The sequence below is a fragment of the Dromiciops gliroides genome, chromosome 5, assembly GCF_019393635.1.
Source record: "Dromiciops gliroides isolate mDroGli1 chromosome 5, mDroGli1.pri, whole genome shotgun sequence".
NCBI lineage: Eukaryota > Metazoa > Chordata > Mammalia > Microbiotheria > Microbiotheriidae > Dromiciops > Dromiciops gliroides.
The window spans coordinates 232906575-232933725 of record NC_057865.1 but is presented as its reverse complement, the minus strand read 5'-3'; the positions used below and the strand labels follow the sequence as shown (position 1 = coordinate 232933725).

At 36.1% G+C, this 27151-nt stretch overlaps 1 protein-coding gene across 6 annotated transcripts in view; it reads right to left on the bottom strand.

The window, feature by feature from the left end:
* MON2 (MON2 homolog, regulator of endosome-to-Golgi trafficking) overlaps window positions 1–27151 on the bottom strand; it is a 138180-nt gene that overhangs the window by 16922 nt on the left and 94107 nt on the right. For all 6 annotated transcript variants that reach the window (XM_043965855.1, XM_043965857.1, XM_043965856.1 and 3 more), the window contains 5 exons: window positions 20207–20397; window positions 15791–15851; window positions 13532–13655; window positions 8245–8452; window positions 4874–4956 (listed from right to left, as the gene is read on the bottom strand). In XM_043965855.1, the coding sequence (XP_043821790.1) occupies window positions 4874–4956; window positions 8245–8452; window positions 13532–13655; window positions 15791–15851; window positions 20207–20397 (667 nt within the window). The remainder of the gene's footprint in view (window positions 1–4873; window positions 4957–8244; window positions 8453–13531; window positions 13656–15790; window positions 15852–20206; window positions 20398–27151) is intronic.

The window sequence follows — 27151 nt, the reverse complement described above, 5'->3', positions numbered from 1 at the left end:
AATTAAAAATACAAAATGACACACAGTTGTATGGGTACATTGATTTAGTCAGGGAGTTGGTAAATCTGGCCCACTACCTATTTTTGTATGGCCTACAAGGTAAGAATGGTTTTTCCATTTGAAAATGTAGTTTATTTATAAATTATATATAAAATAAATAGTATTTATCTTATTTTAAAACACATGAAAGCTGGCTTTTCTTCCTTTCTCCCTATTAACATTATGATTAATTTCCTAACAGCTATCTAAAGAGCATTCTCAGTAATGCAAGCACTACTCTCCTGAAGAAGTTAAAATTTCCAATGATTTCCATGATATAATAATGAGATAATGATAGTGTCACATATAAGACAAAGAGAGAAATTTCTGAGAGGTTTTACATTTTAAAATAAATATTGCTTATTTTATATATAATTTATAAATAAATTATATTTCAAAACAGAAAAACCCCATTTTTAGCTTGCAGGTTGTACAAAAACAGGGGGTATCCTGTAGTTTGCTGAATTCTGCATGTCCATCAGTACACATACCTTTGGATAGGAACCATGAATAGATAATGAGCTAGGCCAGAAATGAAGAGGAGGATAGCAGTTGGATTATATTTTGGAAAACTATAGAATTTTCAAAAAATTTTCTGGAAAAGTCCCATAAGCAGCAAATTATGGAAAACAATGGTCTCAGAAATATCAAAATTGTAGGTGACCCAAAGAACAATGTAAAGATGCAGGATTGATTTAAGCAGGCTGCAACATATTCCAAGAAATTAGTTATATGCAAGAAAAGGCACAAAAGACATCACCAAGGATGTGTGGTACCAGAAAAAGGGGTGGATGGGCTTTACCGTGAGAATAAGGGATAGCATGTGGGCAGCCAGAGTTTTGTATTATTATTTGCAAAATATTAAAATAACTGGAGGAAAGCCTTTAGTGTTCTAGACAGAATCGCTCCAGAAGATTAAGGAAAAGAGACCGACCCACAAATATGGTCAATCAGTACATATGTATAAGATAGACATTTCTTTTTTCTTTTTTTTTTTGGTGGGGCAATGGGGGTTAAGTGACTTGCCCAGGGTCACACAGCTAGTAAGTTTCAAGTGTCTGAGGTCGGATTTGAACTCAGGTCTTCTCGAATCCAGGACCGGTGCTTTATCCATTGTATCACATAGCTGCCCCCATAGATAGACATTTCATATGAACAATGAACTGGTCCAAGAACTAACAAGTGAGAAGATCAAAGTTAATATTACTTTGAGTTTCTATTGTGTTGATTTCTATGTATCGATTCTACAATGTACGATTTTATGCTGTATTGATTTTTATAAGTGAGTATACATCTGCCTATGGCCTTCTTTCTATGTCCTTAAGTTGAACTCAGGAATTCTATTTTCCCTCTCAGTTAGAGTTATAATTAATGTGGAAATTGAGGGGCTGCTCATCAACTGGGGAATGGCTGAACAAGTTGTGGTCTACGAATGTAATAGAATACTAATGTGCTATAAGAAATTACAAGCAGGTGGATTTTAGAAAAACCTGTAAAGACTCATGTGAACTGATGCAAAGTGTAATGAGAAAAACAAGGAGAACATTGTACATAGTAATAACAACATTATGCAACAATCAACTATGACTGTCTCAGCAATACAATGATGCAAAACAATTCCAAAAGACAGATGATGGAAAATGCCATCCACATCCAAAGAAAGAACTGATGGAGTCTAAAGGCAGATTGAAGCATACTATTTTCACTTTCTTTGCTTTTTTCAGTTTTTTCCTTTTGTTCTGTTTCTTATTTCACAACATGACTAATATGGAAACATGTTTTACATGATTTCACATATATAACCTATATCAAAATGTTTACCATCTTAGAGAGAATGAAGGAAAAGGAGAGAGGGAGAAAATTTGGAACTCAACATTTTATTTAAAATGAATGTTAAAAATAGTCTTTACATATAACTAGAAAAAATAAAATACTAATTAAAAGAAAAAATCAACTAAAAAAAGTTATAATTAATGGGAAAAACTGTTACCCACCATACTTTTAGCTTCTGGGAAAATTCCAAGATATGTGTTGGGTATCTTTAAAGGCTTACAAGATGATTTGGTATATCTTTACATGGTATATTGTCCATCCTGGCCTGTCCTTAAGGAGAGTATAGCATCTCCCTGACAAATCCTCCTAGGAGCTGGGAAGTCTTCTATCCCTGGTCTACTAACAGTGTCCTCAGGATGAATATGGGTACCATAAATCAATCAAGTATTCCATAATGACAGCACAAGTGGTTACCAGGCCCATTTGGGTGCTTGCCCACTTTCCTTGATATAACTGATTATGTTGTCCCCACTCTGATGGATGATGCTGTCTACCCTATAACCAATCACCTTGTTTTTCCCACCTACCCAAGTCTGTTCTTTGTTCTCTAGTACTTCTCAAAACTATATGAAGGCTAGTAGGCCCTACCTTGTGGTCTGTCCATGGTCACTGAGGAAGGCCATTGACCTCATTTATTTGTTACTGCTAACCTAATAAATTGATCATGTTTGGACTACGGTCTCTCAGTTTACTTTAATTATTAAATGTAGCACAAGGACAACAAACAGAAGGATTATGTAGCAAAGTATTATAACTGTTTTCTTCAACCCTGGTTGCTGAGAATAAAGAGGCAGAGGAATTCTATGAAGAATCTGATTAGAGTTTTCAAATTTAGTTAACATATACTGATACTTGGTAACTTTAAGGTAAATGATCCTAACAGTGGATTATGTCTGGGAAACTGTAAATCATTTTTAATTGACCACAATCTTCTTCTAGAAATAAATGCTCATCTTTATAATACTAATATTCTTCTAATAATGCTAAATGGGAGAAAATTATGAAGACTATGAAGAACTTAAAATAACAAACATAAAGTGGGGAAAAAGTCCCCAGATTAAGAGAAAAGTATGGTACACTTGGTTCAATTAAAATCTGTCTTTGACAGTGACCCAGCTCTTATAGGAATGATAACATGGCCACCTTAGATCTATATTCAGCTTAAAGCTTTGTGTGTGTGTGTGTGTGTGTGTGTGTGTGTGTGTGTGTGTGTGTGTGTCCTAGTTTACCTTATTTTCCTAGGCACCTATAATTGTACTTAGCAAGTTTAATAAGCCTTTTAAAAATTCTGAAAATTGCTAACTTAACAAAGTGGGGCAGTTCTGCTTGGAAAACCCCAGAAGTGTGCCCCTATACTTACTTTCTTACTCTCCTTCTAATCTACTACTATTCAACAAAACAAAGGTTTCTGATTATGTTGCCTGTGACTGAAAAACTGTGATGTCCTTGTTTATAACTCTGTAAACCTAGAGACTTGGAAAGGTGAGTGTAAATGAGATCATGTAGTAAAATATTTTGTACACTTGAACAATATAAGAACAATATAAATGTCCCTTGTTGTTATTACTATTGTCCAAACAAGAAACACTTTAATACAATATGCTTTTTTTCATCATGTGCCATACATATTAAAAATAGGAAAAGTTCTACATGTAAGGGGTTTAAAAATATTGAGAAAGCTGTGTGACCCTAGGCAAGCCACTTAACCCCAACTGCCTCACCATAAATAAATAAATCAATAAACAAACAAACTAATTAATTAATGAAATTGAGAAATAGGGAGCAGCTAGATGGCGCAGTGGATAGAGCACTGGCCCTGGATTCAGGAGTACCTGAGTTCAAATCCGGCCTCAGACACTTAACACTTACTAGCTGTGTGACCCTGGGCAAGTCACTTAACCCCAATTGCCTTACTAAAAAAAAAAAAAAGAAATTGAGAAATAGGATTGCTTCCTTGAAATCTTTGTTCTTTAGAGTCACCCATCTGGCAAAAAAATAGTTTTCAAATATTCTAACGTGTGTGTGTGTACGTAAAGATAACCTTGTATGGCAGAGTGTAGAGAGCTCTGGGCTTGGGAGTAAAGAAGACATGAGCTGACACTTACTATGTGACTCACTAATCACTTAGCATCTCTGAATCTTAAGCTTCTCTCTAAAAATTTATATAAATTGGTGGAGGGAGCTTCTACACTCACAAAATCAGATTCCTGACATACTAACAAATCTGGTTACAAAACAATAAAAAAGAGATCTAAATATTAAAGAAACAAAACTACTTCTTATAATTAAAACTGATGCTAAACTTTAGTGAGGACACCCAATCTGCATAGCCCATTGCAGCTCAGAACTCCAAACTCAAGAGACACTAGCTTTAGCCTTCTTAGCAACTGAGATTACAGGTATGTACTCCACCATAGTTAGATTAAATTGGGCGGGGAGGTGGGGAGGAAGGTTAAAAAAGCCCAAATCCAATAAAATACTAGGAAAAAATGATTGTCTTTAGTTATGTAATATTGTATGGGAACTATTTATAAGTGCCTTATGATTTACTCTTTCATTCACTAAATAATGAGCATCTCCCAGTGTGGGTAGACACACATGAATAAGACACAACCTCTGGACTTAAAGAGCCCACAGCCTAGTAAGGAAGACAAATCATTCCACAAAAAACTATAATATAAAGTAGAATACTTTAAATGAATAAGCAAAGTAGAAAATACTATAGGAATTCAGAAAAGAAAGATCACTTATGGTAGAGATGACCACAGAAGGTTTTATGGAGGAAGTGGCATTTGAATAGATCATGAAAAATGGGTACGACTGCAATAGGAAGATACAGGATGTTTGAAAATATTTCCTCTAGTTGAAGGAGAGTAGACAGACGTTCTCAATGAAATAGGGCTAATGGATAATAAATTCTATAAAACATTAGTAATACCTAAATAGATCAAAGATAAAATAAAAATTATTTTATATTTGAAACAAGATTTCAAGCACTTACCATTTTCAGGTTGAGTTTTCTTAAGTGAATCAATAAGGGTACTGACTGCTTTTAAAACAAATATAATTTCTGTAACTTGTTGCCTAAAAGAATAGAAAAATTTTTTCAATGAAAAATTATAAATTTACAACTTATCTATTGGAACAGAAAAATAAAGAGAAAAGTTTTCATCGATACTGAGTGTAAATGAATCTAAAGTTAAATATGCTAATTTTTAAATTTGGGGTTTTTTAATCCTTTATATGAAAAATGCATAATATATGAGCTAATCTATAAGCATCAAGTAAATAATATTTTTATCTATTTAATAAATTAGGTAAGTTATAACTCCCAAGGATTAAAAACTCTACCTTATCTATGTGAAATTTAAATAAAATTAAAGTATACTAAAAAAATCACTTTTCTATATATCATATTGTAAGCAAAAACACACTTTGGAAAATAGTTTGAATGTCTCATTTTAAATAAAAAAGGTATAATATACTATTATTGTTTCAATAAATATTAGCTTGTGTTTTTACCTGTTCATATTGTATTAACTATTCAAAAATACACCCCCAAATAAGTTAGTCCTCTTTACCCCCAAACAAAGATACCACTACCATTCCAAATGGCCAATCTCAAAGTACTTCTATTTGGAGATGATACAAAAGATGAATAAAGGTGAATAAAAGCTAAAATCACAAATTTGCTCCTTCAAGTCTTTCTCCATAAAAAAGAGCTTTTCTGCTTTAAGAATTTTCTATATTCTTCTCAGTTTCAATGCAACCATTTCGTTTCTGATACAAACTAAGGTTATTATTCTTGAGCTATTCAGTTTTTTAAAATACTGTGCTGAGATACATCTCAAATCTTATGTTTTAAGTGATGAAATAACTATCAGTCTCTTGGAACATGACTTCTTGGAAAACAGAATGTAAATGATATTGTATTAAAACACTGGACAGCTGATTGAGATATCATACAATCCTAATTTACAAACTTGGAAATCAGGTACTTATTAAATGAATTAAAAACAGTAAACCTAAGGAAATAGATACTTATTAAATTTTGGGGTTTTTTTTTTTAGGCTTGAATAAAACAATCTTGTGGCCATTTCTTTGGTTATTGAAATCATTCTAAAACTGATCCCCTTCCCTTCTTAGGAGATAAATATATTTTATAATGTGCATTTAAATAATGTGTTATTTCTGCTTAGGTACACAGTGCTAGGTGGCAAAAAAAAAAAAAAAGAAGTAGACTCAAACTCCTTTAAGACAATAATTAACAATCTTAGGTTGGGGGCACCAGAGAGCATTTAAAACTTTGTCAATAGGCATCACGAAATCCTCAAAGCTATTTTTTTTTTTTTACTTAGAATTTTTAGAAATGCTATACTGTATCTTGTAGAGAAGGGTCCTTTTGAAATAAAAAAATGATGTGTCATAATGTGTAAATGTATAGTAATAAATGCTCTATGAGTGAGTGTGTATCTGTGTGTATTTATGTTAAGGCATCCAGAAATATAATCATAGTGTATAAAAAATTCCAAGAACTTTTTATTATAAAAGTCAAGTGCATTACTATTTTTCTTTTTTTCTGTGAGGCAACTGGGGTTAAGTGACTTGCCCAGGGTCACACAGCTAGTAAGTGTCAAGTGTCTGAGGCCGGATTTGAACTCAGGTCCTCCTGAATCCAGGGCCGGTGCTCTATCCACTGTGCCACCTAGCTGCCCCCATTACGATTTTTCTAAAGGGATACGCTATTCAGTTCTCAATGATTATCTCTCCAAATGTACAACTGAGGATTATAAAGATAGTTTAGAATGTTTTTATATGTTCAATTGTAAATAAGTGTAATGTTTATAATGTATTATATGAGTTCTGGTCATGAAAAAAATAATTCACAAATCATTACTGCAGCTTGGGACCCATTCTGAGTTTTCAGGTATATAAATGGAACAATTGCTAGTTGCAAGTGCCACCTTCCCCAAGGTTACTAACAAACTAATGCTACTTCACAGAACTCTGAAAGATATCTAAATAAGGGGCCCCCCCTCCTGTTCCCAATGCCCAAGTCAGATTCTTTCTTTAATCTATGTGAGATTTGACAAACACTATTTGGACAATTAAGTGTCTACAAATGGTTGTGTAAGTATGGGAAAATTGGTACAGTTGTGGCAGTAGCTGGCTTGGTAGGCCTTTTGTTTAAGCAGCAGTGGTGTTCTAAGGCAGGGCTTCTTAAACCTTTTCCACTTCTCTTTTCACTGGAGAAATTTTCACTTGACCTCGGATATATAGGTATATAAAATAGGTATACAAACCCTTTTACTATCGCCAAATTTTACACGACCCCCCACATATGGTGTTGCGATCCACAGTTTAAGAAGCTAGGTTCTAAGGAACAGAGAAGTCATTAGCAACTTCAGAGGCAGAAAGGTTTTACCATGTTAATCCACACAGAAAAAGATTAAGGGGCAGCTAGGTGGTGCAGTGGATAGAGCACCAGCCCTGGATTCAGAAAGACCTGAGTTCAAATCCGGCCTCAGACACTTAACACTTACTAGCTGTGTGACCCTGGGCAAGTCACTTAACCCCAATTGCCTCACAAAAAAAAAAAAAGATTAAGTTATGGAATTTTGGAATAAGCATGGACTTTTTTGGTTACAAAGATAAGCTTATAACTTAACTAAAATCCATAACTTAAATGAAAACAAATGGCATTATACCAGGATTGACTGAACTTCAAAATTAGTAGTGATATTCTCCTGTGAAGATATGACTCAGGAAGTAAGAAACTGTCCAGTTTTCCTATCCTTCACCTGGAAACTTCTTTTCATCATTTCTCAAACTTATCTAAAGCACCTGTCTAAACAAAATCAGTGCTATCTTTAATTTTAGCAATTTAATTTGACCAATTCTTCTTTTCCTGTAGCTGCATCTCAGGAACCTTCTAAGATGTTGATGTTGGCAACCATGAATTATTTAAAAGCCTGGGTCAGTTGGTGGGTACTGCCAACTACAGGCAGCAATTTAAAGGCACCAATGCTACTTTGTAAGCCTTGGTTGTAACCTCTTGATAATTCCCTGTGGTTGAGTTTGGTTTGGATCTTCTTGTCCTTATCCTTTTGTTAATCTGGCTATGGTATATCACTTCTGACACTGATGATGCCAAAGGGGTTAAGTAGACTAGGTAAAAACAGAAGAAAGCAAAATTTCAAACCAATAGACACAACCTGATGACTGAACAGAGCAGTCAGATGCTCTAAGATTTTATGCTTTATACCTTACTCTGATGCTAAAGAAAGAATGTTATGATTAATCATTATCATTGTTAACTGATAAGTGAAGAGTATGCCTGAATTTTTAATAAAATTAAATAAAAGATAGAACCTTGGAAGAGGACATTTGCCACTAAGTCTCTCATCCTCTATGTAGCGATGTAAGACGTCTTGGGATCTCTTCAAGAGCACTGAGAGGGCCATTCTGGAGATATAGCCTTCCTGAGGTGTTGTCACTTTGTTACTGAAGGAAAACTGGAGTAGCGTTTCAAAACACATTTTAGAAAATTCTTCTCTCATTCGAATATCAATTTCTGCTTCTGCAAAAGTAACATATGATCTTTAACTTAATAGTGAAATAAGAAACTGAAGTCTAAAATGCTCTTATTAAATCTTAAGCACAACTCTGGAAGACTTCTAAAATAAGTGATATATATTCTGGATTATATTACTGGATGCAAAATCTATTAATATTTTAAATGACTGCAACATTAATAGCTCTTTTCATGGTAAGGAATTAATGTATACCTAGGTTATAGAAGCAGTTTACGGAAAATGATGTTTTCATTAAAAGCTATTATATAGAAATGTTTATTTAGCAAAGAAAAAAAAGCAAAAAAAATCAGGAAAGGATTTTCTGAAAACCTTGTATTTAATGCCAAAGTCTCCCTTTGGACCTGGGGACAGAGAAGTCAGTCCAGTCTTAGTTTTAGTTGAGTTTTTCTCACTTGAGGGTTACATAAAAAAGGATTGGTAAGTAAGGGTGGTAGAGATCTAGCATAAGATCTGAATAAAGAAGTAGTTAGAATATGTGTGTAATTTCCTTAAGGGGTAAGAGATGGGAAACCATAGTCTAAAGTAAGACTACCTTAATTTCCAGTACCGTCTATGACTGTATATGTGGATTCATGCTCTTCTCAGGCTAACTCAATTTTAAAACAATAATAATGATAACTAACATTTATATAATGCTTACTATGTCTCAGCATTGTGCTAAGTGATTTACAATTATCTCATTTTTGAGATAATAAAAGCTTAATTATGAAAAACCAATCTCTAGGTCTTTTATTAAATGAAGTGTCTACCCCAGTTAATGGAAGGAGATGGTTTCTGAATTGTACAAGTAGAAGCCTCATATTTCTCAAAAGAGGAGAAAAGGAAGAGGAGGAGCAAGAAGACTAATAACGCAATCTCTATTCTTTTATAAACAGTTGTAAAAAAATTTCAACTCATATTTATTCTCTCTCTGATCCTCTGCCCCTCAATAATCTCTATTCTCAAAGAGCTTACATTCCATTAGGGGACAGAGACTGGCCCTATGATTTCACTAGTATAAGAGCCCAGGGTGAGGAACTTCCTCTACCAATTCAATTTAGCAACTTCTCATCAATCTACAGTCTTGGAGAAAGTTGTCCAGAAAACGGATAGGTTAAGTGACTTGCCCAGAGTTACAGAGGCATTATGTTTCTGAGACAGGACTTGAATAGCAGACTTCTAGATTCAAGGATAGCACTCCATCTACTCTGTTGCACTGCCTGTAAAAAAGTACACACAAATTATGTAGAAAGTGATCAGGATGTGGAGACACTAAAAGTTTGGGTGAATGAGGAAAAGTTCACGTACAACAAAATGGTGCTTGAGTGGTACCTGGTTTCCATGAGGCAGAGTAAGAGGGAGCACATCCCAGGAGAGGGGGATGGGCAGTGCAAAGGCATGCAAATAGGATGAAGTGTTGAAAAGGCAAGTACTGAGCTTTTAGGCATATTGTGGAAAAAGAAATGCCAAGAAGTGGCTTAAAACTGGATGTGTAGGGCAAGAGAGAGCCCGAACACCAAGACAGTGAACCTGGTGCACCTGACAAAAATAGGGACATTTTAAGAGGGAAGACAATGAGTTCTGCTTTAGACTTGTTGAGTTGACATTACTATCAGGGCAGCCAGTTTGAAGCTCAGGGGAGAAAGTGGGGGTAGATAAATAGATCTATGAGTCATCTCTGTAGAGAAGATGAAAGTTTATTGAGAAGAACAGAGGGACCTACAGAAGCTTGGGAACTACTCTTCTCATAGTTGGGGGGCAGAGGGTGAGGAAAATGGGTCATGAGGCAGAAAAGGAGACAGAAGGAGGAGAACTACCACCAGAGAAGACCCATCCAGGAGACAGTGGCAGTCACGAGTGTCAAATGGAGTACCAATGTCACAAAAGGTTTAGACTAAGAAAAAGCTAATCAGATTAACCATTAAGAGATTTTTGGTTAACTCTGGAGGGAAAAATTTCAGTTGAGGTGATAAGGTTGAAACTTAGAGGTTTCAATGGGCTAAAGATTAAGTGAGAAGAGAGGAAGGGGAAGAAATGACTATAAGTCTTTTATAAGAATTTGGCAGAGAAAGGTACATGGGATAAATAAATAAAAGAGAGGATGGTTGAGTTTAGTGAAATATTTTTGAAGACAAGGGAGACTTGGGTATGTCTGAAAGTAAAAGGAAGGAACCAGTAAATAAGGAGAGAAGATTAAAAGAAAAAAGGGATGATTGTAGGGACAATCTAGTAAATATGGGAAGGGATGGGATATCAAGGACACATGTAGAGTCTTCACAAGGACAAAGGACACATCCTTATCAGAGATTAACTCAAATAAGGCTCAAAAGATAAATAAAAGTAAGTATTTCTGTTTGTTTGTTTGTTTTTTAAAGTTTCTTACCAGACTATTTGGTCAAAAATAAGGACCATGATCTTATGAAAAAAAAAAAAACCCACATCACTAGACAGGGTCAGAATATGTAGGTTTTAATTGAGGCATACATTTTATATCTATCTATCTATACACACACAGACATGTATATATGTATGTATGTATGTATGTATGTATATCAGCAGTGGAAAACTGACTATCTGATTAGCCTTACCTGAAAATGGAAAAATTACATTCACTACCTCATAGACCTGCTGTAAGCAAAATGGGCGTTATATACCAGAAAATGAATTTCGAATTATCATCTATTATTATTGTTAGTGGGTAGATGCTACATTTTAAGAGCCATCCCAGACAGTTTTCTTCTGAAAAGAGCACAAGTACCACCTACTGGTTAAATTGTATACATACTTTAGGAATGAGTAAAGATACTCAGGAGAGCCATCTAGTGGGAAAAACAACTACTTTGGTGAAGAATTAAAACATACAATTTTTGTATGAGCATACTGTAGAAAGTTACATTGTTACATTAAGATGTTTAATACATATTCAGAAAAAGAGAACTAAATTGGTATTCCTTTTATTTACAAGTAAATGGTAAAATACAACATAAAAACCAATTCCTAATCAACTTCCTAATATTTGTTATTCATTCATTCAAGTAGCATACATTCTCTTGGAGAAAAACAATATGTATATGAATAAGTAAATAAAAAACATATATAGCACAAGGTTACTTTCCAGGTACTATGGGAGTGAACAGGAAAAGGCCTTAAGTAAAAAGTGGTACTTTCCCCTTGAAGGGAGTAAGAGATTCAACAAGAAGAAGCAAGTGCCCTCCAGGCATGGAGAACAGTCTATGCCAAGTCATGGAGATTAGAGATGGAGTGTCATATGAGGGGAGAATACAATTAGGCAGGTTTAACTGGAGATTGCATGAAGGAGAGTAAAGCTGTTCAGAAAGCTTGGAATTAGTAAATTGCAGTAAGACTGTTTAAGGCCTTTAAAAGCCAAAAAGAGAAGTTGATATTTTACCTAAGAAGTAAAAAGGTAACACTGAGAGCTTCTTGAGCACGGGTCAGACCTGTACTTCAGGAATATGAATTTGGCAATTGTGTAGAAGATGGATCGGAAAGGAGAGAGAACAGATGTAGGCAGGCTAATTAGGAAGCTATCACAGTAGTATAGGTGAGAGGTAATCAGGAACTAAAATGATTGTATTATAAGACTGAGTGAATGGGATGAGGTATGACTGTGATTGTAAGCCTTGGGGTGTAGAAAGAGGGTGAAGCTCTCAAAAGAGAAAGGGTAGTTAGGAAGAGGGAAGGGTTTTGATAGAAAGATAATGAGTTCTATTTTGGACAGGCTGAATCTGAGATGACTAAAAGACTGGATTTCATGGTAGAGACTGAGGCTGGATATATAGATCTGAGAGTCATCTGCAAAAGTGGTAAGTGAACCTGTGGGAGGAGAAAGGAAGGAGGAGAGAGTGAGAAAAGGGAACGGAGGTGAAATATAGAGGGAGAGAAAGGAGAAGAGATGGGGGAAGGGAGAAGATAAGACAAAAAGAGGGGGAGAGGGATGGAGAAATAGGGAGAAAAGGAAAAGGAGGGAGGAGGAAGGAGAGGCAGTAACTGGGGGAGACAGAGACATAAAACACAGTACCCAGAGCAGAGCTACTGGGTAGACTCAAAATATTATATACTGATTGGTTTAATTAGCATACTCATCAATTATCTTCTCTGTCCCAACATTTAGGTCATTCATATATTAAACATAATCTGACCAGGAATAAAACGTCATCAATTGTTTGTGAGTTAGTCACAATGAACTATAAATAATTTCAAGGTTTCCAGCTTATTGATAAAACACTGGACACAATTAGAAATCAAGACACTGTGTCTGCTGTTTCTCTCAATTAGAATTTTGTCTCACAGGAGATTAGTTTGTATGAAGTTTGTAGTATAGTAAAATTTAATGATTATTATTACACTGTTTGCTGTCTTCTAAGTACAGATTTTTGCTTTCAATATTTATATATATATATATATATATATATATATATATGTGGAATTGAAATTTACTGATTTATAAATTTTAGTTCCTGAATTCTTAAAATCAACAGCTAATTGAAAAATAATGTAGGCAGCTAGGTGGCAAAGTGGATAAAGCACCAGCCCTGGATTCAGGAGGACCTGAGTTCAAATTTGGCCTCAGACACTTGACCCTTACTAGCTATGTGACCCTGGGCAAGTCACTTAACCTTCACTTCCCCGGAAAAAAGAAAAGAAACGAAAAATATGAGAGGATTTAAAGCCAGAAGGGAACTCAGAGATCATCAAATTCAATCCCTCAGCTTTCAGATAAGGAACCTGAGGCATAGAGAGGTTGAGTGACTTATCAATCCAACACAGGTACTAAGAATTAAGACTTGGGACTTGAACTCAAGTCTTTAAATGCTGAATCCAATGCTCTATGTCATACTGCTTTCTAAGTATAAGAATTCAACTCATCTGGATCTGTACATATGAATGCATATATCATAAAAAAGTTTCACTATATATTTACCTATTTTAGTTGAATTTTCTGTCTTCTAACACCACAACTAGTCTCTGGTTCATAATTTTCACCACACTGCTATAGTTAAGCTGCTCCAAAAACACACTAATACTGATTAGCATTGGTTTGTTTTATCATTCAAGTAACATACCTGTAAATGAAGATGACTGAGAATGTATGGAGCCCTTATTAAGCATAGTCATTATCTGGCCAACAAAATCCTTGGGAATAAAATTAGCATAAGGCAGTATCTCTGTGCTGATGAGCTGTACCACCTAAAACAGATTAAACACATTTAAATGTGCTTTTTCCATGAAACTGAATGACTCTCACTTCCTTTTGTACACACATGCGTGCGCATGCACATGCACACATGCATACACCCGCATGCAAGTACACACATGCACATCTTAAAAGGGAGTGACAGAACCCTTAATGGCATAAATGTTCTTCATGCACAACATAAGTACCATGACCATAAATGACAAAGAATATTAGTCTAGCTATCTGTTGTAAACCCATTAGAAAACTGCTATACTATAATACTGTTGATGAAGTAAATACTTATTTCCAAAGGTAGGAAGAGACTACAAAGTGTGGTAAAAATTATTTGTGGTAAAGATTAATATCAAAAGTTTTAGTTGAATCATTTGGGAGGGGCCCCACCTGGCCCACCCTGAGATTATGTATACTACTGAGAAGGACCTCCCCTTTTGGGGAGGAAAAACACCAAACTTCCCTTTTGGGGGAGAAAAATTCCACCGGAAGGGAGGCAACTTCCGGTGGATGGGGCATTCAAAAGGTTGGTCTCTTTCAGCCTGGAAAGCAGTCTGGTGGCACTTGGCTCAGCTCAGTGGTGGGGTGTTTTGTGCATGGTCTTGGGCGTGCTGGTTCTCAACCCAGTGGGCAGTTCGGGATTGGTGAGTTTTGTGAAGGAAAACCCTAGATTCCTTTGAACTAGCTTAATCTCTGGGATTGCACAGACTAAGTTTAGAGTTAAGACTGTCCATCTGTATTCCTACTTCCTTATTTCCCTAATTGGTTTCACCTTTGTGGTCTAATTAATTCCCAAGCAATAAAACCTGATCCTTTCTGAACTAAAGCTCAGAGGCTCCTTTTCTTATTGGCCTGGGAGGTATATATAAAAGGGAAAGTTCAAAGGGGAGATTAATGCTCCGTATATCCAATTTTGGCCCTCACAAAAGGAAAGCTATCCTATAGATTTAACAACTTTCTACAATATGATTACAGCAAACTCCAAATACTGTCATGGCCAACATCTAATACATGATTTTACAAAATATCTGGAGAAAATGAGTATATATTAAGTAATAAGAGAAAGGCCATCAACGGGCAGAATATGTGATATAGAATCAGAAGCTCTGAGTTCGAATCCTAATCCTGCCTTTTTGACCATGGGCAAGTCACAACTCTTTGAGTTTCAATTTTCTCTTCTAGAAAATGTAGACAATATTATTTATATGACCTATGTTACAGGATAACTTGAGAATTAAATGGGATAGCTCAGATTTATGTAACATTACTTTTTCAAAATTATTTTTATGCATTATCCCATTTAATTCTCAAGCAATCCTGTGACTGTATTAAAATTTAAACTACAATTAGGACATATAAAGCAGTAATTTTTTTCTTTTAAAACACATTGTTACAATGACAGCCACTGCATTTTAAAATGGATAATTTAAAGTGATTTATCCCATTCAATTTACTTAAAAGAAAAAACAAGCATTCTACAAACTTCTTTAGAATATTTACTATTTACTTAAAAACTCTGAAAAGCTATATCTATGGGACCAATATCAAGAGACTAAAGATGTAAAACTTTATCTAATGGTTTTGTTATCATTAAAAATAACTAGTTAATGGTATTGCCTGGAAACAGTAAAGAAAATGATTAGCCTCCAATAAATAATTATCAAATAAGATAATATATGCAAAATATTTTGTGACAAGGGGCATGCTCAAAGGTAAGACTAGGCTTCTACGCCCACCCCTGTCAAAGACTGATAGCTGACATAGGGCATGGCCCAATCTCTTTCTTCCTTCTGGCAACTCTCTAATATTAAGTCACTTGTCTCATTAGTGGGAGTTTCCTATCTAAAAGGTCCTAATGTAGATGGAATCACAGGTCCAGCCCCAAACAAAAACAAAAACCCAATCCCCAAACACAAAATAAAAACATTTTAAAAAGCATTCTACAATATGATCTATTACTATTCAATCATCATGCAAATGCTGCCTAGGAAATAATAAAGGAAACAGGTTTTGCTAAATTCACTGAATATTAGTCTTAAATGTCACCTTAATTTACTCTTGGTGGAGGTATAAACAATATTCCTGTATGGTTCAACATGAAGCCATATGAAAGCAGTTATGAGAAACTACTTACCTCAACATCAATATTTTCATTTCTTTGAAATTCTTGAATAGAAAGATTATCTGGAGGTATGCTGAAAAACAAAACAAACTCCCTGAATTTTAGCTTTTTAAAAGAAAATAAAACTCTGGGAATTAAATTAGGAAAGTAACTATATTATAAATAAAGCATTTAAATAAAGAGGATTCTAAGAAAAATGCTGGGAAAAAAATTTTCCCTATTCTAGGACACTCATTTTTTAAAAAGTATTTTATGTAGTATATAATCTACACTATTAAACCTCATTTAATAAAAATAACTAAATTAAAAGCTACTGAGAGGTTCTCTATAAATCTTGGGCCCAAGCTCAATTTGATTAAATTTATAAAGTTACAAATATATTTTGTTTTCAAGAAATGTTGACAGGTACAAATAAATTTAAGTGGCTATTCATACAGGCAATGATGTGAGTTTTTATTGCCACAATCATGAGGTGTTTGTTTTGACAATGAAGATGTCCCAATACAAGGTGTAAACACTGCCCCCTGAGAATGTCTGACAATCACATCTTTTAATACACCTGAGCTATGCTCAAGGATTTGACCTTTGAAAAGAAAAGCAGAGACCCAAAGCCCAGTCACGGGCTTGCTAACACCCCCTCAGCCACCTCTCTATACCTAAGATAGTAATAGACAGGCAAAGGTAGTATGACAGAGGAGTTCCTGGGTAGCACCAAATTCCTGGAGAACAGGAATTTCCGGACCTAAGTGGATTGTGAATACCAAGTAGGCACTAAAGAATAGCAACAATAAAGCCTTTAACAATGTTGAGAAAGGGGGGCAGCTAGGTGGTGCAGTGGATAAAGCACTGGCCCTAGATTCAGGAGGACCTGATTTCAAATCTGGCCTCGGACACTTGGCACTTACTAGCTGTGTGACCCTGGGCAAGTCACTTAACCCTCATTGCCCCCCCCACACACACACAACAATGTTGAGGCAAAAAACAAACCTTTCCCTTCACTCTCACTGAGTTATATGGGGGAAAGAAGAAGATTCTCTAATGAACTCAAATTCCCACATACCCCTTTTTTGAGGGAGGAAGTCCAACTAGGGTATAAGATGATAACTCTGAAGACAACTATATAAATCTCTGAGAAGTTATGGCTAATCAAGAGGGATCAACTTATAATCAACTCTCCAAGTGCTTTCCCCTTGTAGGCAGGATAGTAGTGGCAGAGGTAGGCTTTCCACCTCCAACCCTAGGCTGGTGCTATGAGCCTACTGGATTGTTACAGCTCTGAGGAGGGCATGGGAGGGGGTGATACAGAAGACCACCAGGGAGGGAAGAATTGTCTTAGATTGTCATGACTTTGGGTGAGCATCCTTTTTGTTTGGTGACTTTTGTTGGTTTCATAGAACCCTAAACTTCAGAGGCTACCTAGACCAATCCATACCTGAACAAAAGACCCTGCTACAACCTGATGTATTATTCTACTCCATTGGAGACCACCAGTGTGGAGGAATCAAAAATTTCATAAGACAGCCTATTCCACTTTTGAACAACTCTAATTGGTTGGAAGTTTTTCCTTAAAAGTTAAACTGAGGGGGACAGCTAGGTGGTGCAGTGGATAAAGCACTAGCCCTGGATTCAAGAGGACCTGAGTTCAAACCCAGCCTCAAACACTTGACATTTACTAGCTGTGTGACCCTGGGCAACTCACTAAACCCCCATTGCCTGGCCAAAAACAACAACAAAGTTAAACTGAGGCTGCCCTATATTTGATGTATTCTTAGCCTTAGCTAGGTAAGTACTGCTGTATTCTAAGTCTTAGCTTAGGTGGCTGTGTGGCAGTTGAATGCAGTTTTACACATTCTGTAGTAACTCAGACACAAGTTATATTCTGATTTTCCTAAGGAAAACTAAGATAGGAACACAAACCAAAAAAAGTGACTTGTGAGAATCGCTTAAATTGGTCCCTGTAAACCCATGGCTGTAGTTCTGAGCCATGGGTTATATTAATAAAAATGAACAAACTGTTGAACCAGCTGCTGAGACAGACATAATATCATAAGCCTCCACTACTAAATATAGAGCAGACAGAGAAAAGACTTCAAGCTATTTCCAAAGAGAGGCTTATTCTCAAAAGATCAGGTGACTGGAAGCTCTGAGAACCAAGAAAAAAAAAATTCAGATAACTCTGAAGCATTGAGAATTAAGAAATATAGTGAATAATGATGTAGTGCTGACATGAAAAAAATATATAAAACCTTTGCTTTTAAAAGTCAAAGAACAGGACAAGCAGAACATGTGGGAAAGGGATTTGTTATCACAGTCAATGAGAAGCAGAACACATCTTTCTATACTTAAAGTTTTGTGTGTTTTTTTCGGGGGGGAGAGCTTGGGTTTTTTTGTGTTTTTTTTTCTTTATCTATCTTTGAGAAGTAAATTAATCATTGCTAGAAAAAGCCAATAAAGAGCTAGAATGAAGTTTCTTATTTTATGGATAATGAAATGAAACCCAGAAGAGTTTAAGCAGCCACACTTTGTGGCAGCAAATTCCTGCTATAGCAGAGCCTTCCCTCTGCTGATTTCCAGTTTATCTTGTCCAATATCTAATGGATACACAGTGGTTGCAGGCCGTCTCTTGCACTTGGCTATGAGCTCCTTGAGGGCAAGGACTAATTTTGCCTTTCTTTGTATGCCCATCACTGAAGCACAGGGTCTGGCACACAGGAGGCACTTAATAAATGCGTGGTGACTCCTGGACACAAGTCCTCACATGACAGAATTTCTCCATATGAGACACCTAGGGTTTGATGGGAGCTGGCAACCAAGTTATCAGAGATGAGTTAAAACTCAACCTTTAGCAAATCTAGCTGTTGTAATGATTGGAATGATGCCACCTGCTGGAGACTTACTGTAGCAAAGCTCCGCCATGAGGAGAAGGCCTCTGAGGGCAAGACATCCTGCTCTTTGGCGTCAGGAAGTGACGTTTGCTTGTGGGAGGAAGAGGGGGCAAGGCTGGAGCTCTCGCTCTCTTTTTCCTCAGGACTCAGGTAGAGAAGGGAGCTAGAAATGCACTCTCCCTTTAATAGATAGAGGAATCTAGGCCTTTCTCTCTCTCTCTCTACCAAATTCTTATACTCCTTAATAAATGCTTAAAAGTCTAACTCTTGCTTAAGCTTATAATTTATTGCTGACCACTCAGATACTTTAGACAGTATAGCTAGAATTTTAGCCCCTTACAATGTTCATCATCTCCTCTCCCAGGATAGCCCAGCTTGTTACAGATTCCAGACTATCTTCGCTTAGAAAACAAAGTAGCTTCAAAATGTATATAGATGTATAAACATATGCAGATGACATATGTCTTTCCTAGGGTCAGATAACTAACTTTCCTTATACTTGGACAACAACATTTTGGGGCTTTAGTTTCCTTAACTATAAAATGAAGACAGTGAAATACATTGGGGGGAAAACCCACTGACTCTGGAGTCCAAAGGCCTGGGTTCAAATCATGCCTTTTGTTGCTTTATTCCCTTTGTCACCTTGGGTAAGTCACTTAACCTCCCTTGGCCTCAGTTTCCTCATTTGAAAAATTAGGTTACTAGATGATCTCTGAGGTTCCTTCCAGTTTCAGATCTGTGATCCTGAGAAGGAAATAAGTGAAAAGACTTCTAAGATCCCTTCAAGTGCTAAAGTAGAACTCTGTCAAACACAAGTCCACCTCTATCTTCTTTTCATGAATTCTTATCTCTCTTAGAGGGACAAAATCTTGTTCTTCAATCACTAACCTTTTTTTGTTTGTTTGTTTTTTGTGAGGCAATTGGGGTTAAGTGACTTGCCCAGGGTCACACAGGTAGTAAGTGTCAAGTGTCTGAGGCCAGATTTGAACTCAGGTCCTCCTGACTCCAGGGCTGGTATTCTATCCACTGTGCCACCTAGCTGCCCCCAATCGCTAACCTTTTATAACCATGGCTATACTATATTGATTTATATCTCATGTCAACAAAGCCTATAGAATAAATGTCAAAAATATAATTTATAATAAATCATGTATCCAATTAATAGGGGCAGCTAGGTGTTGCTGTGGCTAGAGCCTGGAATCAGGAAGACTTGAGTTCAAACCCAACCTCAGACACTTCCTAGCTGTATGATCCTGGACAAGTCAGTTAACCCTGTTTGCCTCAGTTTCCTCACCTGTAATATTAGTTGGAGAAGGAAATGGCAAAGCATTCCAGGATCTTTGTCAAGAAAACCTCATTGGGGTCACAAAGAGTCAGATATGACTGAAACAAGTGAACAACAACATCCAATTAATAAATAACTTATCTGACCCTGTTTTGAGAGGGCTTACTTAGCATTACTGGTGAATGAAATATAAATAGGTACTTAGAAAGCCAGCTGGAGATACAATAATTTGCTATTCTTAAAAATTAATGAGCTGACCTTTTAGTGAATAAAAAGTCTTCAAATGTGTTGGCTAGTTCTGGCCACATACTGTCAAATTTCCCAGAAGAAGCATGCTGTCTTGCAACAGGTAATCCAATAGACAGAACTTTGAGCAGAGAAGATACTGCCAATTTCCATGTGGTTTCAGAAGGGCAGGCATACTTCAAACTAAGAGGTATCCTAAGAGTCTATTAAAAAAGAAAAGATTACATTAAAATCAATCATTGTAAAAGTCTATAAAAAGAATTGCTTACATGGCCTTTTTCATTATTATTTTTTTTTTATTTTTATTTTTTTAGTGAGGCAATTGGGGTTAAGTGACTTGCCCAGGGTCACACAGCTAGTAAGTGTTAAGTGTATGAGGCCGGACCTGAACTCAGGTACTCCTGACTCCAGGGCCGGTGCTCTATCCACTGCGCCACCTAGCTGCCCCTTTCATTATTTTTTTCTGAATATTTTTATATTCTACATGTAAATGGGCAGATTATTTTTTTCATGGTACCAAACCTGTAATTCACCAAGAAGATGTGATCCTAAAAGCTCATTCTGTAGGTCAGATATAGCATTCATTTATTCTATCAGCTCAATCCATACCTCACCCTATTGTTGTTTCGCCCACAAAAAAAGTCCTCTCAAATGATTCATTGAGAGTCAAACTCTCCAGGAATGAATCAGCTTTTCAATAAGAAATGACAAAAGGTATTAACTTATTCTGCAAAAGAACAACCAAATGAACAGTGGAGACTGACAAGAACTTTATGACTCATCATGAATGATTGATCTCCCTGCATTTTTACCTCGATTCCTCCTCTTCTCATTTTTTATTTGTACCTCTATCTCAATGGGAAATAGGCACCTCTTCCTCTATGTTAAGTGTGGAGAATGAAGGAAAGATTATATCTTTCCCCTTAATGTAATTCTTTCTTCTTATCTTCATGCTTTTTCATCTCTTGAGATCCTCTTGACACCATCTCTATTCTTTAACTGGCCACAATATAATTCAAACCCCCTTATTCTGAAATTAACAAAACCAATTCAACCAATAATCAGTACCCTATACAATTAGAAAAAATTAATTTAAGCATACAAAAATATATAATCTGATATTTCTTCTGTGCCCCTTGTTTTATTTTTGTCCCTTACCCTAATATTTGTGGATAAATTTTACTTTTATAGTAATAGAAACACTGTATAGTTATGTATATAGGCATATATTGTATGTATATATGCATGTGTGTATATATACATACATGTTCCAGATGTGCTTTCTTTGCATTTCATAAAAAATTTTCCAAAACTCCTTTATACTACTCATATTTATCCTTTAATAGCATAACATTTCATTACGTGACATATATGTATGTATATATACATAAACACACACACATATATATAAGTATATGTGTGTGTGTGTGAGAGAGAGAGACTGAATGAAAATGAGTGAATGAGTGTTGGGGTTTTTTTGGTCATTTCTCAACTGGTGGAGACTTAGCTTGTTTCTAAGTATTTGGTAATTAATAGTAATGCTACCTACAATCAGTGTATTAGAACAGAAAACTTATTTCTACTCTTTGATAATACTGTAAGGGCACAGTCCCAATCATGGGATTACTGGATCAATGGGTATGATTAATTTAAAAATGTTTAATGTACTGCAAAACTGTTAACCAAAAAGATATCATCAATGTTCAAGTGAACCAGCAATATATGACAGTGTCCATTTCTCTATAGGGATGCCAACACTTAATTTGAGATGGTTCGTTACACTGTTTTAATTTGCATTTCTCTGAAACTGAAGATGAACATTTTTTTCAATCGACAACATATAATATGTATATCCTTTCATAAATTATTTTTCCATATCCTTCGTTCATTTATGTACTAGGAAAAGGTATTACCTTTGAATTTTCCTGATACATTGTAAATGCTTTTATATTATATATATGTACATATATACATATTTCAGTAAAAATTTTAGATGTTATATGTTGACTCTCATATGCCAAAACATTTTGTTTTAACTATCTTTAAAATCTACAAATTCCTACTTTGAGGTTTCATTGTGTTGTAGAGTTGCCCATTGACTTGTTTTTTCTTTTTCTTTTTTCTCTTTTCAGAGCAATGAGGGTTAAGTGACTTGCCCACGGTCACACAGCTAGTAAGTGTCAAGTGTCTGAGGCCGGATTTGAACTCAGGTCCTCCTGAATCCAGGGCTGGTGCTTTATCCACTGTGCCATCTATCTGCCCTACCATCTAGCTGCCCCCTTGCTCATGACTTTTTGAAGGCTATGCCAATGGAGTTAAGCTCCGGTGGATTCTATAATGCTTGGAAAGGGTATGTGTTTGGTCCTGTCACTAAATCATGTCTGCTTTCTGAGGACCAAGCTAGTTATACAGAGACTCATTACTAGGCTTGCCATGTGGCTGTGGTGACACAAGAAATAAAGAAAAAGATAAAATGACTCTTGATCATGTGCAGCACTAGACAGACATCAACAAACATTAACATTCCAAGATACAAAGAACAGAAAATGAATAATTTTTACAAAACTGAATTTCTACTACAACTGACTTTTTTTCTAAAACACAACTGACTCTTTAAAAGAGTACTTGAAATTCAACACAATAGTGACAAAATTTCCCTGCTTATTTATTCCTTCTGCTCTTTTCTATGTATTTATTAGATCCATTAATTCTACTTTCTTTACATTTTAATTTTTGAAGCAATATCATTAGCATTCCATGATTTTATTATCATGTATCTAAAAACAACAAAAAACATCATTCTTGGCACATTGGGTAACCTCATGTTACAGTGCTTATGATAAGAATTTACAAAAGGATCAACTTATGAATTTTCTTTGAAAAAAGAGTAGGAAACACTGGATATGACAAACAAACCATCAATCATCAAGCATTCACAAATATGGCAAACATTGTGCTTAATGTTGAGGATACAAAGAAAAATAAAGAACAGTTGAAAGCTTAATTCTAATTGTGGAGACATAAATAGGTAAATATAAAATACATATAGAGTAGATACAGGATAAATTTAGAGGGAAAGCATCAAATGACAGCAGGGGGAAAGGAAACTGATTATATTTTAATAAACAGCAAACAACTGCTTAATAATATGAAAGTCATTTCTTATTCTGTCATCTGTATGATGTCAAATCACTGCTGAGGACAAATATGAAAATCAATACCAAACTAAAACAATAAAAATGAGAAAATATGCCATGCATTTAAAATAACTCCAACCTGCCCTATTTTAAAAAGTTACTTATCACCAAAAAGAGGAAATGGATAAAAAAAATAGACATAATCAATTATCATTTTCTTAAGGAAGTTCAAACAATGTAAATCAACTGTCACAAGAGACCAAAAAAGCCTATATAACACTTTACAGCTAGTAAACAATTTACAGAAATAAGGTAGTCAAGGATAAAATACCTCTATTATTTAAACTCATTTATAAAATCCTACAGAGCAACAGGATAGAAGTTGATGAACCTCATAAAATAGTAACAAGTTCAAAAAAGGTTCAGTGAGAGACCCAAATAGATAGTTATCTAAAAGGCATTTATGGTTTAAAGAGCAAAGACAATAAACAAAGGAAAATAGAAAAGATCTGTAAAGCATTTACAATAATTCAGGTGAAAACCTAAGCTAGCGTGGTGGGTGTATGAGTAGAGAGAAGGGGATAGATTTAAGAAAGGTGGTGGTGGAAAATGGATATGTGAGGAAAGGAAGGATAAGGAATCAAAGATGACTCTGTGGTGAACTTTGATGACTAGAGTGATGGTAGGATGTTCAACAGAAAAGGGAAAGTGCCTAAATTAATTTAGTTTTTGTGGAAAGAGTTCAGTTTTAGATTTACTGTGTCTCAGATGCCAAGTATATCCAATATGAAATATCCAAAAGGCAGTTGGTAATATAGGACTAAAGCTTGGGCTAATCTAAAGATCTAAGAACCACCTGCATAAAGATAGTAACTGAACTCATGGGAGCTAATGAAAGAGTTTAAGAGAGGAAAAGAGGAGTATCTATGGCAGGACACACCAAGAGACTGGGGATGAAACATGGATAATAATCTAGCCAGTGAGATTAAGGAGGCATCAGAGAAGTAGGAGAACCAAGAGCATTATCAGCACCCAAATTCTTTAGCCTGAAAAATAAACAAAAATAAAAAGCAGAGAGAAGAAAATCTCAGGAGAGGGTAGACAACAATGTCAAATGCTGCAGAGGGCAAAAAGGATGAGGCTTGAGAAAGGCCATCAAAACCAGCAACTAAGAGTTCATTGGTAACTTTGGAAAGATCAGTTTTAGGTGAGTGATAAAACTGGATGTCAGATTGCAAAAGTGTAAGAAGTGGTGGCAATGAATGAGAGTGGACAGTTTTTTGTAGTTTAGCTGGGAAAGGGAGAAGAATATATACATAGGTATCTATGTGCAATATATATGGGGAAGATGTTTTACCTTTTTTTTTAAGAGTGGTCCCATAGATTTTGCTTTTTTCTATATAAATCTGGTTACTAAATAATATTCAGTTTTACAAAGAAACCCACTGATACAACTGTGATCTTAATATGAGTGATCTACTAAAGGAGATGGCAGGTGGGTGGCTCAGTATATTGAGCACTGTGCCTGGAGTCAGGAAGACCCAAGTTCAAATCTAGCCTCATTCACTTACTAGCTATGTGACCCTGGGCAAGTCACTTAACCTCTGTTTGACTTAATTCACTGAAGAGGGAAATGGCAAACCACTCCAGTAAGTCTGCCAAGAAAACCCCAGAGACAGAATGTCTATGAAGTCATAAAAAACTGGACATGGGGACAGCTAGGTGGCGCAGTGGATAAAGCACCAGCCCTGGATTCAGGAGTACCTGAGTTCAAATCCGGCCTCAGACACTTGACACTTACTAGCTGTGTGACCCTGGGCAAGTCACTTAACTCTCACTGCCCAGCAAAAACAAAACAAAACAAAACAAAAAACTGGGCATGACTTAATGACAAGAACAATTCAAGGATGAAGACTTGTTCATGTTTTACCCTGTCCTTCCATCAATTCTACAAAAAACACTGAATCAATGTGATAAAGGCCTTCCTGAACTTATTTTAACATGAAATGGTGGGGGCGGAGCCAAGATGGCAGAGGAGAGGCTGTGACTCCCACAAGCTCCAGATAAACCCATCCACTCACTCCCAAATAATGCGATAAAAAAAACTCAAGAGCAGCCTAATGCACATAAGAACAGAGTGAGACTATTTTTTCTGCAAAAGAGGGCAATTGTGATCACCTACTGATCAGGCTGAAAGCTCAGTGTGCAGTCTGGACCCAGCCAGAAACAGACAGTGCTTTCAGAGTGCCTAAGAGTCTTCAGTGCCAGCAGCTTCTGAGGCTCCAATCGCAGACTGGTGAGGGGATTTGGCAGAAGGCCGGGGTGAAGTGGAGGCAGTCTCTCCTGGAATTGGGGTGAAGCGCTCTGGTTCTGAACCAGTAGGCTGAATTTAGTGGTGGTGGCCCAGTGGGGGAGGGGCACAGGCACCTCAATCTTCTGACCATAGAGAATCAGAGTTCAATCAGACTTCTATTTCCGGGTTAAAGAGAAAGCAGCCGTGGTTACTCACAGGCCAGGCAGGCTGAGAAGAAGCCCAATCACCCCCTGGGCCACACTGTAGCTCAGTGTGTCCTGGAAACAGTGCTACACTTTAAGAAGGAGTTAAAAGCCAAGAAATAGGCGGCCAAGATGAGTAGGCAGAGAAAGCAGCAGACCATCGAAAACTTCTTTGGGGAAAAGGTAGACCAAAATACATCCTCAGAAGAAGATAGTAACAGGGTCAAAACTCCAACATTCAAAGCTTCCGAGAAAAATATGAATTGGTCTCGGGCCATGGAAGCACTCAGAAGGGACTTTGAACATGAAATGGTTATCAGTGCTGCACTGAAGAATGCCCATGATCATTCCTCATTTTTGTAACTCAACTAGCCCATTATCTTTTCTACTCACACATTTCCTCGATATCATTTATACTATTTCTTGAAGAAAAATGGTTGTTGATAATATTCTGCAACTCATTTATGCCCACAAAATTTTCTCCACTGCCTTTTAAGTGGCCTATGATTTATATTTGGAAATTAGTATTCTATGATCCACTGTCACACTGCATTGCCTTCAGACTATTGGTGTTATTATATATAGCAAAAATTCACAATTTTTGATTTAATCCTCTTCCCTTTTCATTGTTAGTTTGAGAGGTTTTACTTGTTGATGATTGTTAAGTTTACAAAAAAAAGAATATTGGAGCTAAAATGATGTTTTTTGTTTTAGAGAGCAGCTTGGGATCATTGAAAATACTGTACAATTTCATCAATGGGAGTCAGCCCCATCTCTTCCTCATATTCAGGGGGTGGTCCAGTTCATTGTCCATGTACAATGTCTATTTGAGAAATCTCTAGTGAAAGACCAGTTCAATGAGCTATTCATCTAGCTGCATATCATATCCTGGACAATAGGTATTCATCCAGGTTTTTTCCCCCGTGTGGACTGTTAGGTCAAAGATTTCTGAGTGACTATAGATTTAATTTAGGAGGCTCTGAAGGATTCTGGGACCAAATGCAATCAGCAAAACAATCATCATCAAAGAACATCATACTGTCTACAGGGAATCCTTCCTCCATTTGATTCTCTATACTTATTATCCAAAGAAGTGGAAAACACTTTTGGTGAGCACACATCTCTCTGTTTTAATGCCTCAACTAATACTGATAATTCAATGATCAAAGTTACCACTGTTGCTGACTGTCAAGGAATCTAATATGAGCTTGACATACACTTAAGACATAACTTTTTGGAGGACAGAATTTAAAGCTGAGGTTTCCTCTACTGTAGCCAATGGTTTATCATCTACTAACAATAAGCACGGAGTGAATTTTTATTC